This window comes from Lissotriton helveticus, chromosome 12, assembly GCF_964261635.1.
Source record: "Lissotriton helveticus chromosome 12, aLisHel1.1, whole genome shotgun sequence".
Taxonomy (NCBI): Eukaryota; Metazoa; Chordata; class Amphibia; order Caudata; family Salamandridae; genus Lissotriton; species Lissotriton helveticus.
The window spans coordinates 836,848,787-836,862,022 of record NC_136073.1 but is presented as its reverse complement, the minus strand read 5'-3'; the positions used below and the strand labels follow the sequence as shown (position 1 = coordinate 836,862,022).

General features: G+C 43.3%; 1 protein-coding gene across 1 annotated transcript in view; it reads right to left on the bottom strand.

Annotated features, from left to right (window-relative positions):
* Window positions 1-1,747: 1,747 nt before the first annotated feature.
* The window catches only part of NFILZ (NFIL3 like basic leucine zipper), a 36,244-nt gene continuing 24,755 nt past the window's right edge, over window positions 1,748-13,236 (bottom strand). Inside the window, exon 2 of the mRNA XM_078671160.1 lies at window positions 1,748-3,585. Coding sequence (XP_078527286.1) covers window positions 1,922-2,902 — 981 coding nt within the window. The 5' untranslated portion in view covers window positions 2,903-3,585 and the 3' untranslated portion in view covers window positions 1,748-1,921. The remainder of the gene's footprint in view (window positions 3,586-13,236) is intronic.

Here is a 13,236-nt window from a genome sequence, read left to right as displayed (position 1 = left end):
GGAGAGCCGCGCCCATCTGGGCAGGTGGGTGTTTAAAAAACTGTGATGCAATCAGCGCTAGTTCTCATTCCTGCATGCGCCACTGACGAAGGGAGTCTTAATCCTGAAACGCGTTTGGCCCACATGTTTGAAATGCTGTTACCTGATGTTCGGGACTGCTGGCATGGTGTGAGAAATCAATAAATGAACTTTACTCCAGCTTCTGCGGCTTCTCTTAAATTGTGTGCTACCTGAAAGTGGAATTATATATATATATATATATATGTGTGTGTGTGTGTGTGTGTGTGTGTGTGTGTGTGCGTGTGGGCATGTGTGGGCATGTGTGAATTGCAATCAACGGTCTTGCTCTTTTAGCAGTTTCACTGAAAATAGCAAAGGTTTATGTGGAGTCATACATGGGGAAGGTAGTAAGATTTTAACTAAAGTTTTTTTAAAAAGCATTAGAAATTCACAGAAAAAGCACACCAGCACAGATTTTAGATGTCATCAGTGATGTCATTTGTAAAGTAATATCAAATTCTGATACATTTGCCGCCAACTCCTTTAGCTCTACGCAGCAAGTGGGGAGGGGTTGTCCACAGGTCATGCTCCCAACCTGTCGGTTCAATACTTTTTTCCTTTTTGCAGTTAATGAATTTTGTAAGTTACCACCCTGTGATGGATCACTCACTAAATAGATTGAAGGCTGTGTCGTCACCCCAATCATCTGAGTGCCAGTTACTGAGTTTCACAAACAAGACTCCTTCTATAGAATTAGCCGGGGTCCACTACTTCAAGGACTACTACCAGTTCCAGGCTACTGGAGTCTGCCCTTCTTCATGTCACTGGGACACATAGGTGCAGTCAGATCACACAGGGGCAGGTCCATGTTTTGACCCAACCACTTAAAGCTACAATTTACAACCATGAGTGAACCCATGTAGATATGTGGACTCTGTTCAAAGAGATTGCATGCACATTGCAAAGGTATTGTCGGGTGAAGCATGTGTGGTCCACTCGATTCCCACAGTCGTCACTCATGGATGATGTCTACGATACACAACATCTGATTAATGAATGGTTATTGACTGCCCTTGTCAACTGCTATCTATTTAATGCTTTGCAATTGCAGGAAAGGTCGCAAGACATTGATACATATCTTTGTAAATTGCAATTAAAGGGGTAAGGCCCTTTTTTCACCCCCTTTGCCTTGAAACTCACAAGAATTCAGGATGTGTGTAATTATGTTTCCAGGATGTCCTGTCGCTAGATGTAATAACAGTGGAGCTCCAAAGGGGAAACTTATGTAGTGCATTGAGTTCAACTCGCAAGACACAATCTTTGTTTCTATACTAGGGTTTAAGGTTCATGCTCAGTTGCTGAAAAAAGTTGTAATAAGAACTTTGCTGTTGTTGTGACTCAACAACTGAGCATGATATATTGTTGACTACACACCAGTGCAGGAACAAATGTGTCAAACCAAGGTCTTCCTTCCTTGGCAGTTGATAAACTATTGGTTAACTACTGTTTGCCCAACAAACAAAAAAAATGCCTATAGGGGCATATACCATTCTGGAATCCTTCAGAATTTCTGTAGGTTAGTCAACACCCACCAATTTTTTTTAACATAAAGGGAAATACTTTAACTAATAACCCTTCAGCGTTGGACTCGCCTCAAAAATATTAAAACATGGCCATGATGATCGCTACCTTTGAGATGCAATTTTAATGAACATATGTTGGCGGTTGAGGCATAGAGGTGATAAAAAACAAGGACATTCTGTTTAACTTTATTTGTGAACGTCGCCATCAATTGAAACAGGCACAAATCATTGCATCTTCTTACATGGATGCAAATATTGCACACATAAGCCTTCACAACAGCCAAGGCATTTTCTTCTTTTATTGTTCCTTCACCCCCCACCCTCCCCAAAAACATTTTTCATCCTCTTTGTTCAATCTCTCCTAGATCACTGCTGGTGCTGATTTCTCTATCGTCTGTGTCTGCTATATTGTCAATTGTAGCCACTAAAGATCTGCTTTTGATTCTCAGCTTGTGTGGCAGGGCGGAAAAGCTCTTATTCTTTGGACAATCTTCAGGAGGGCATGGCGGTGAATCACAGGGCAAGAGCGGAGAAGTTGGCTTCACTTGGTCTTCCACAGGCTCATTCAAAAGGCCTTTCAGGTTTTTGTACTTATCCACATCGGCCACGATGGGCTTTGGGATGGAAACCCTGGTTTCATGCAGGGTAGGACAGCAATAGGGATTACTTTGAAGAAAATTAAAACTCAGCGGGTGGACGGTTTGAAAAGCTGACTGGTGCTCCTTTTGCTGTTGAACACCTTTGTTGTATTGGATGTTCACACTGGTTGGCTTTCTTCGGTCCACGTTAATATCATCGTATGTAAAGGCCAGTGCCATGGACGGACTGCTAACAATGGAGGACTCGGCTAAGGTGGGTCTGGGAGCAAAGCATGAGTTTGTGTAGAAGTCCATCTCAGGTGAGACTGGATCCACACTTGATGGAGAATGGGCCATGGTGCTCGATTTGTGTCTGCTATAGTAAAGCTCCAGAGCACTCCGGAAAGCATGGGCCTGCTGGCGGTAAGTGGCGGACGGAATCAGGCCACAGCGAAACTTCAAGGTCAACAGCTCCACCTTGAGATAGGCGTTCTCCTCGTTGAGCGCCATCATCTTGCTCTCCAGCGCAAAGTCATTAATTCGCCGCTTCTCCCGTGACCTCTTGGCAGCTTCGTTATTCTTGCGCCTCTTCTCCCAGTACGTGTCGTCTTTCTTTTCATCTGGCATAAATTCGCGCTTACGCCGCAGGCTGCTGCCCATCTTCCCCCGGACAACGCTGCCTTTCCCTAGTGGGATGTCAGTGTGGTTCTCATCTTCCAACATCCCCACGAAACCTTCCATTGAATTCCAATTTTCCCTCTTCAAAGAGGATTTAAACAGTTAAATTTAAGTCAGGATCTTTAGCTCTGCCTGTTGTCCTTCGTGCATGTTCAATGTGATACTGCCTTTACATACATCTTTAGAGGTTGCACCAGTATAGTGGTTTTTTAAGCTGAGGTTGAGGAAAGTATTTCATGAAAAAGAAAAAGGAAATTTCCATAGGTTTCGCAAAGCTAACTACCTTTGCGGTACCTCTAATAATACTTATAAACTCGATCACCCACGATTAATGCTGCATTGTGGAAGAGGGTACAGCTCCTTCTCTGCTTATTTTTTATTCTTCTTCTTTTGACTCTTACTTTCTTTTCTATTTTTTGAATTCTTTTCTTTCTATTTATATTTCTCTTGTCAGTCCATAGTCCATATCATTCACTTCAAGTTTTTTGGCATTTCTTTTGTGCTTTATTTCCTTGATTTAATTCCTTTCATTTCATCTTTGCTTATCCTCCGCCTTTTGTTCTTTTCTGATTCAGCTTAATTTTGGCTTTATTTAATCTTTTTTCCACAATTAATCTGTTTGTCTATTTTTTTCTGTGCCTTTTTTGCATGAGCCTCTTTCCTTTGTTTAGTTAATTTTCATGGATGCTTTTTCTTTCTTCTTTATTCCTTTGTACAAATCTGTATTTGCTGCCTGAAGAATTTATCTAAGAAAGAGATATATAATAAATTGTTATTTCCAGTTGTTCATCAATGTTAGTGGTTCTAGAGTACGAGGAAGTCAAACATTTTATTATTGTGACATTTCAAATTGCCTCTGCTTAAATTGTGCCACTGATTACATATGTTGGATACCCACAGCAATTTTGGGAAATCAGGACTTATTTTTCATCAGCCTTTGTCACAGAGCAAAAGGAGGAAAGGAATAAAGAAGAAGAAAGAGAAAAAGAAAAATGTGACAGCTGAAAGCTAGGAGGAAAAATAACCCGTAAGAGTGAGATAAAGAGGCAGCAAGTGTGGGGGTGGAAGAAAGAGGCATGAGGTGGAATCAAGACCAGGCAGCCTCAGTATTCATTAGATACAGAGACAGGAAGTGTGGGGTGGTGGATGAAAGAGGCTTGAGGTGGAATCAAGACTAGACAGCTTTGGTGTTCATGAGATAGAGACAGAAAGAGTAGGGGTGGAAGAAAGAGGTAAGGGGTGGAATCAAGACCAGACAGCCTTGGTATTCATGAGATAAAGGGATAGGAAGTGTAGTGTAGTGGAAGAAAGAGGTACAGGTGGAATCAAGACCAGGCAACGTGGTATTCATGAGATAAAGAGACAGAAAATGTAGGGCGGTGGAAGAAAGAGGCAAAAAGTGTAATCACGAGAAGGCAGCCTTGGTGTTCATGAGATAAAGAGAGAGGAAATGTATGCTGGTGGATAAAAAGAGGCATGAGGTGCAATCAAAACTAGGCAGTCTTTGTGTTCATGAGACAAAGAGACAGGAAGTGTAGTGGTGGAAGAAAGAGGCATGAGGTGGAATCAAAACTAGGCAGCCTCTGTGATCATGAGATAAAGAGACAGGAAGTGTAGGGGTGGAAGAAAGAGGCATGAGGTAGAATCAAATTTAGAAACCCTTATTGTCGTCAACCTCAGCACCTGATAGCATCAGAGGTGGGCGCATCATGAAAACAATGGTCTTGCACTTCAAATTCAAATTCAAAAACTTTATTCGATCATTGATTAATGATCATAAAAGTACATACATACATAAGTGATAAAACATGAGGATATAGCAAATTTTAAGTTAATCACATATCAAAAATGGTGCTTTTCCTCAAACAAATCGATTTTAAAATAAATACAGCAGTAAAAAAACAGATGTCCTGTGGTCTTGCACTTATTTACTTAACAAATTAAGCTTTGTAAAACTGCTTCAAACTGCATCAATCCCGGCTACATCGATTGAATGAATTATGTGATCTAGGCAATTACCTTATTTCACTGAGCCTCGTTTCCCTTGATTGGCACATTTGAGAGCACCTTGAAATACATCAGGTCATGGTGTGTGCTGTACACATCTCTTTTGTATGTGTTTTAAGACACTATATTAGACACTGCAATGTTGTCCCATCTATAATAACAACCTGGACCACACGTAGAGGTCAAATTGCAACTGACTTGCCTGTTGGTTCACTAATGGCATTTGCATCTGGGCAGTGTGGGAGGGGCATCCATGCTTGTAAGTTCATACAAACTATCACTTCTTAGAAATGCCACTGAATGAAGTGATACAATCTACTGCTCTAAAATGAAACGTTTCTGCATGTTAAAAAAATATACTTTTTGGAATTTTGAAGAGTCTTCATCATATTTTTACATGACGTTTGTTGCAAAAGTTACACATCGAGTATCTTGATGTCTCGCCCCGTGTTATGGCTCTTAGATCCAAGCCAACCCCCTGGTACCACCCTCGCTCAGCTCCTGCTATTGATGGTCTGTCATGACCACCTCTAATATTAAGTCCTGTCTCTGGAACATAAATGATCATTCACTGAGTCTATATCTGCAAGTTACTTTAGCAATGCTAGATTGGTACAGTGGGAATCTTTACTAACATAAACGCGGATATGACATTATGTGTAATTTTCACCCGACACACTGGGAACTCATCTTCTTTTAGCACTAATCCTTTTTTGTGACTCTGGAGTAGCGTGTCGAAAAGCACTTCGACGCCTCGTCATGAGTAGTAAGCGCTATATAAATACAATTACAATTACAATATAGCATAAACAAACAGCCCGACCCAACATTTTAAGAAAAGATGGCTGATCCTGCCCCAGCCCTGCTATTCTTGCACCAGTAGAGTTTGCCCTGCTTACAAACTGGGAACCAAGAAAAGAGGGTTAAGTATATAGACGCAGATTCACAAAAAGAAAATTCTGAGTTCAGGAAGTAGCACTACAGGAGTATTCTTTTACATACTCCTACACACTTTCGTGAATCACCATCTGAAACGACCAACTCTCTATTAGTAAAACTGCAAAGAGTACTTTCTATTTGTACTAATTGCACATGAATATACCCAGAATGCCCCATTTTTTCCAATTTTAGAATATTAGAAAATCCACACCGGTATCTAAGAGTGCGTAAAATAGCACCACATGGTGTACTATTTTACGTACTCCAAATCGACTTTGTGATTGGGCTCCATACAGTTTAGAGCACTAGCATTTCACTGCTAGAGATAATTTTATACCAAGTTAGGTACATCTCAAATTTGACCTAAAGCCACACACAGCTGAACTTTAATCCTTGATTATGGGTGATTTAAAGACTTTTTTAATGGCCTAGGTAACAGAATTATCCTTCAGGTAGCCACCATCTGAAGGCCCAGTGCTACCTAAACAGCAAAGCTTTTACAGCAAAAAAAGATCACTACAGACCTGAGTTGACTGTATAAAGGTAAAAAGTTAAAAAACAACTACCACAGAAACCACAGGCTGATCAGAAATGTACCCCCGAGCTGTTAGAAAAAGAAGAATTGAAACCCAGAGATGAGAGATAACCCGAAGCTGCCCAGGGACGTGGATGCATGCTAGCTTGCACCCATTCTCTCTGCATACAGATGAAAAACAGATAAAAACAATCGCCCACCTTGTTACTATGGTTGAGTTTTTAAAGCAGAGGTTCTGCCCTCCTCCCGGCTCAGCAGAGTATCCTGACCTACCCAGGCCATGAGTATTTTAGGCAACTGGACACTCTCAAATTAGATATTTTTTAAAGATCTGTGAAAAGGGTCAGACACAACTATAGCCAGACTGCTGCACTGCAGTCCAGTTATTGGAATCAGCAATGTAAGGGAGCTGTCTACGGCACATAAAATCTATTTACAACTGGAATTAGCAGGCAGCAAAATATCACTGCATTTAGAGAGTAGGTGCACTCCAAGAAAAAACAGTTGCTGGATTGATACACTGGTAGCGTAATGAACCCACTGAGTAGATCTTACATTACATTAGATTATATAATATTATATAATGTGATATGATTTATATTATATATTATTTTTGTATTATATTGTATTGTATTATGTTATATTAACTAGTTGTATATTATATTATATTATATTGTATTATATCATATTATATTACATTATATTATTTTATATTATGTTATATTATATTATATTATATTATATTATATTATATTATATTATATTATATTATATTATATTATATTTAGGGCTCCTGGTTTTATGGTATTTTTTTTAACATTTCCATCTGTATTTATCCATATTTATTTTTTGCCCATTTTATCTGTATTTATCCATATCGATTTTATGTTTTGTTTATAAATGATATTGTAAAACTACATTTCCATATTTATTTAACTGATAGGGACATGTTCATTCTTTGATGTCTGTTGTGATTTAGCTATTTAAACTGCCAAATACTATGTAACAATACGTCCACTAAATATTAGCAATATAACACAAAGGTATGTTGACATATGCCATTAATTAAAGAAATGTCATCCTTTTTTTAATATCACATGCTGTCCATCTGCTCAGCTGTTGGGCTACAATTCATGAAAGACAGCACGGAGAGTCACTTAGAAGAAGCACAATATTCTGTATTTATCCACTTTTAAAAATAAATGCAGACAGAAAACACATTATTTTCTGTTAATATTTATCTGTACAAATCCGTAAAAACGTAAAACAGGGAGCCTTCATTATATTATAATATATCATATTTTATATAATATTATATTGTATTATATCATATTATATTATATTACCTTATATTGTGTGCACAGTGTGTTTTTTTTAGAACCAGGCATATCAGTTCCAGAAAATATACCAACATTCTAAAAGACATCAACACACTCATAAAGTAGGATATTCAAACTCGTGATGTGTGAAATTGTAATACTGGCAGCATAACTGGACTAAATTTATCATTCTACAATTTGATAATTTCATACTATTTTCTACGGCACCTCTTACGAAATCTATTTTGGGGGTGAAATCCACGAATAGGTTTTCAGTTTAGAGACAGTTCAGCAAAGTGTTTATATAAATAATCAACAAAAAATACCGTAAAAATATTTTTGTTGACTTCTCAGCCACATTTAATCCAATTTTTCAAGGTTTTCCTTAAATTCCCTAAAGTGTACCAAAACGAAATGCCTAATTTTGGCCCAGATTCATTGCTGCTAAGAAACCGTCAATTTACAGAAACCAGACAGATTAACATTTGTATTTATTTATACTACTTTTTGTTTCTCTTGAAAACATAATCATTTCAGGATTCAGAGCTTTAGATACACCAAATTTAGTACGAACATTTAGAACCTGGTCAAGAATACAGGCAACAAATAAACCATCTTTATTGCATTTTCATCAGCATTGAGCAGATGTTGGAGTAGCAGAATTTTTAAGAGACCACGTAGGTAGGTCACAAATCCGGCCCCTTCCAGGACAGCATCAAAATAAGACCAATCAAGCGTATCAAAGGCCTTCTCCAAGTCAATCAGGAGCAGGGCTGCTGGGTGTTGGAAAGCTTTTGATTGAGAGAGGGCTACCTTGCGGGTGCTTCAAGCCGGTCTATAGCTCTATTGAACTGGGTGAATCAGGTAGGGGATTGTCAGTTGCAGGCAATAGGCCAAAATCTTAGCGAACACTTTGTTCTCCATATTAATGAGGAGATCAGTTGATAGGAGGTAGAGCGTTCAGGGGATCACAACAAAGGCGGCTCTGTCTAGCCCTGTAAGAAAGGCTCCAACCTCAGCCGCTTCCTTATAGAAAGCCAACAGGTGTGGTAACAGGAGGGTGTGAAATTTCTGCTAATACTCGACCGGAAAACAATCAGGGCCCGGGATTTTACAAGGGGACAAATTTGATAAATCTGCCTCAATGCTTTCAGCTGTGAGTGGCTGGTCTACGTTCCTAGCAAGGGACCTGGGGATTGAGGGTAATGGAATCTCCTTCATAATGGGGCAGGCAACCTTGCAGGGTGGCCTCGGACTACACTCGCACAATGCCCAGTAGTAATTCGCAAATACTCTCACAATCTCTGAGGTGTGGGTCCTCGTTCATCCCTCAGCGTCACCAATCCAAGGGACCACCGTGGAAGCAAATCTTCTGGTGACCAGTCAGTAGGGCAGCTGCCTGGATTTATCTCTATGTTCATAAACTTGCTGAGTTGACACTCTCCAACACTGGTGCACCTCCTCCAGTAAGAGCTGTCATACCTGGGCTCTCGCCAACATCATCCATCAGTAGAGCTCTGTGGAGGGATCCTACATCATCCGGCACTCCAGGTACAGGATTTGGGCCTCTGGGACCTTAGTCCACTCAAGTTTCTTTTACTCCCTACCATGGATGTCTCCCTTTACTAGGCCTCGGAGTGTAGGTTTACTAGCCACCCATGAAGTGCTGGCAGATTTCACTGTCCCCTTATTAATCTCGAAGTAGGAATGGATTTCCGACTCTATGTAATCCGTGCTGTCCTGTTCCAGAGATACCACACGTTAAGATGCCACATTGGCCAAAGAATAGATACAGGAAGGCCAAATCGGGAGTTCAGTGGCGCGATCACCGACAACCACAGGACGTCTGTGGCCGGGAGCCCAAGAAGATCAATACGTGACCTAGAATCCTGGGCCACCGAAGTGTGAGTATAGGCAGACTCAAGTGGGATCCATGTCTGGCATGCATCACAGAGTGGCAGTGGGTCAGCCCGGGCCCTGAGCTAGCAGGACCAGGTCTGAAGCCTCTGGCCCGGAGGGCCTGTGGAGTCCATCACAGGATTCTGGACCACATTCAAATCCCATCCAAGGGCAGTGGTGCCTTGAATGAATGAATGAATTCGGTACTTGTATAGCGCTAACTGTGACCCTACGGGTATCCTGGCGCTTCTGCCTTGCAGAAGCATCAAGAGTAGTAATGGGAGTGCCTTAAGTGTGGTGGTGAGCACCTGTTGCGGGATGTATACCGATAGGAAAGTGTAGGGCGTGGCTTCCAAGGTACCTCCACCCCAATGTATCGCCCCAAGGAAACCCTGTGTACACTGGTCACAGTCAGGGGGAAGTTTCTATTCAATAAGAAGGCCACCCCGCGAGATTCCTGGGTGAACCCTGAGTGGTAGACTCTATTCTATCCATGCCAATGTAGGAAGGGGCAGTGTTCGCCCTGAAGGAGAGTCTTCTGCAAAAGGAGAACCATTGGCTGGAAACGTATAGAATAGCAGAAGACGGCAGACTGTTTTATATGGTTCATGTTCCATGACATTACTTTAGCAACCTTGGAGGTGGAGAGTAGGTGGTGCAGGTGGGTCGCATGATGGGTATGGTGTGGGACAGGAAAGTGTTGCCCCAGCCGACAATATGCTGGACTTCGGTATAAGGGGATGGCTAGAATGGATGTGTGTGTGGTGACTATGAACAAAAAGCAGTGCATACCAACAAGTGCTAATAAACTTAACTCCCTTACTCCTCCCCTCCCCATACTTCTACATTTGAAGCATCTGTCACTCTAGAACCTGTCATAACAATGGCTGCACCCAATGCCCCAAACTAAAGTGTAAGAGAAGACCTCCTCAGTAACAGGACTGCATATCAAACAGCCACATTACCAGGGGCGTTGTGTGAATGTGGGCGAAAGGGGCGGTGCCACACAGACGAGGAGGAGAAGAATGAAACACACAAGCAGCCCAGTGAAAGGACTAGAAGGGACAGGATGTGGCCTTACGGCTAGAGCGGTCGACCCGGAAGCTGGTTCGAGTCTCGGCAGCCAGACTCAACATCCTGTGATTCTGGGCAAATCACTTAATCTCCCCGTGCCTAACAAAAAATGTATTTGTCCTCATGTAACAAAACTGGTGCTCATGTAAAGCGCTCTGATACCCGATCTCTCGGGTCTAGTTCGTGCCTTCTAAAACTCCCCCCACCCCTACAAAAAAAGGACTGGCTGCTCCATCAGGTTCCAGATGCGTGTGTAATTTTTTTGGTACATGGCATGCAACTGCGCCTGTGCCGAGCGAGATTCTTATTCGCCCCTGAGACGCAAGTGAGCATGCTGGCATCAATGAAGAGGTGTGGCTCTTGTTAGTGCCAGAGGTTTGATTGGCACTCGGACGATTTGCTTGTTGCCCTGGGCGTGGCCCAATTGGTGCCATTGGTTTCATTAGTTGGAGGCAGGACAGACAAGCACAGTCAAGGCAGTAGAGGGTGGTGCCGGCTAGAAGGAAAGTCATGGGCTCCACCATCCTTTTTCTTTCGGCTAACTGTTGTTTGGGCTTTGCGAGGGGCTGGGGAGTAGACCAGGATGGAGTTTGACTCACCGGCTCCTCCCCAGCCATTCTTATCATCTAATCAGCAGAAAGGAGGAAGCCAGAAGGAAGAATTTGTCTTCTCTTCTTGCCTCACACGTGAAGTGCACTTAGAGAGTCGCTCTCTCGTGTAGTGAGTGCTCTGGTCCTGGCTGCAAGGCCTACTGCTGTATGCTAGCTCTTCACATGAAGCTAGTAATGCCAGCAGCATGCCAGCAGGCACTGCAGGCTGTCTCTCAGCAGTGCTTGTGCAATGCCACTGCATACCTTCCTACCAGCCTCTTCACCCTCCTTCACGCAGAGTAGTGTTTAGAGATGGGAGTACTTCTTTATTTATGTTTTTGTGGTAGCAACTGTCGCCATCCCTTAAAATCAGGTTTAGAACGATAACTGCCCAGATTCAAAATCGATAAGGTAATTACGCCCTACCACTTTATAATTTCACCAGCCGCCACTGCACATTACCCTGTAATGTTCACACTTAGACCCCCCCACCCAACCAGCCGAAACAAGTGAATACCAGTCCCCCACAACTCCATAGAAAGAAAGAGGAGCATGTAAGTAAGATTAAGAATATAATTCTCTTTAACCTCATTGGAGGAGTGTCTGCATTTTTGGACCGACCACGTATAGTCAGGTAGATCAGGATGCGCGAGTTCTGGAATGGAAGATTCTGTCTTACCCTGAGTTCTTGAAAAATGGTGTCTCCATCCCGGTGGTTGAGTAGCCAGGCAATCAGTGGGCAGGCTGGAGCCCCCAGCAAAGACCTGTGGCCGCGCTCCACCATGAACAATGGTGACACTTTATCAGCTGGGATCCAGGACCTTATCCAGTTTTCCAGGAAGGATTCTGCCCCGGAAGCCTCCATGTCCTCAATCCCATGAACCAAAGCCTGTTTCTGCATGATCGGTGTCCTCTGTGCGCTCTTTCAGTGCCGCTGTGGTTGAGACCAGCTTAGAGACCTGTTTCTTAAGGATGGTCACGTCGTCCTCTACAGAGGCTACCCGGTTCTCCGTCACCCGATGAGGAACAGTTTGGAGGTCTTGCAGCCGGAGCGAAATTTCAATCCAAATCTCGCCCACTTTAGTCTTGCCTGTTTCCCCCAAGTTTTACATTGCTTGCCGAATATTAGCTAAGTCAGATTGCACTGAGGCCGGTGGTTGCACAGCGGGTCTGTCAACGCTCCCTACATTATTCACAGCCGGTGTAGTATAATGATCCATCTTGGTTCGAGCAGGGGCTGGCGGAGGGGGTCGGTGTCTCCCCATGGTGGCTGGCACCCAAGTCGACACCCTACGTTCAGAGAGTGAGGAAGGCCCATGGCCCGCTTGCCCAAAAAGGCAGGACAAGCAACCAGAGCAAGGACACCCAGCAGATGTGTCGCTCCCGACGTCTGATAGGCACTTTCACCTGGTACAGTGTGGTGGCAGAAGGATGAGAGAAAGGAACTCACAGGGAGTTCCCAAGTCCAAGGGCTCTCCCAGTAGGTGTCTGTCATTGGGCCTGCAGGAGTCACACCACTATTTAGTTGGATGCCTGAGCGCACGAGCAGCCGACGCAGCTGTGCCCGACAGCAGGGACGCTGCTAGCTGTAGCGTGACCACAATCTGATTAACTAGCAAAGCTTTTGCTCGATTTTAACTTTGTCCTCTGGAATTGTATTTGCACTTTTTTAATACAAATTACTCACCATTGTAGTTTACTCCCCTGCCCCGGTCTGACACGGCTCTCCAGGCATGGCCCATAAGCCCCCAGCTCGCTCTTGGCATGCGTTTGGCCCCAGATTCCGTGAGTGAAGATGGGCCCGGGCCTGCTTGATCCGAGGGTAGCACAATCAGCTGGGGCCAAGTCACCCAACCGGGGAGTTTCCTGTATCCCACGGCCAGGAGCACCAGTCCTCAATGCAAGTTGTACAGGTCGGCGTGGGGGAAAAGAAACAACAAGGCCCAGCTGAAGGACTGTCAAGAAGGCCCTCCACAAGTGTCCCTGCCGGGACCGGGGGAAGGAGCGCCTCACTCCAACACAGGTCACCAGGCA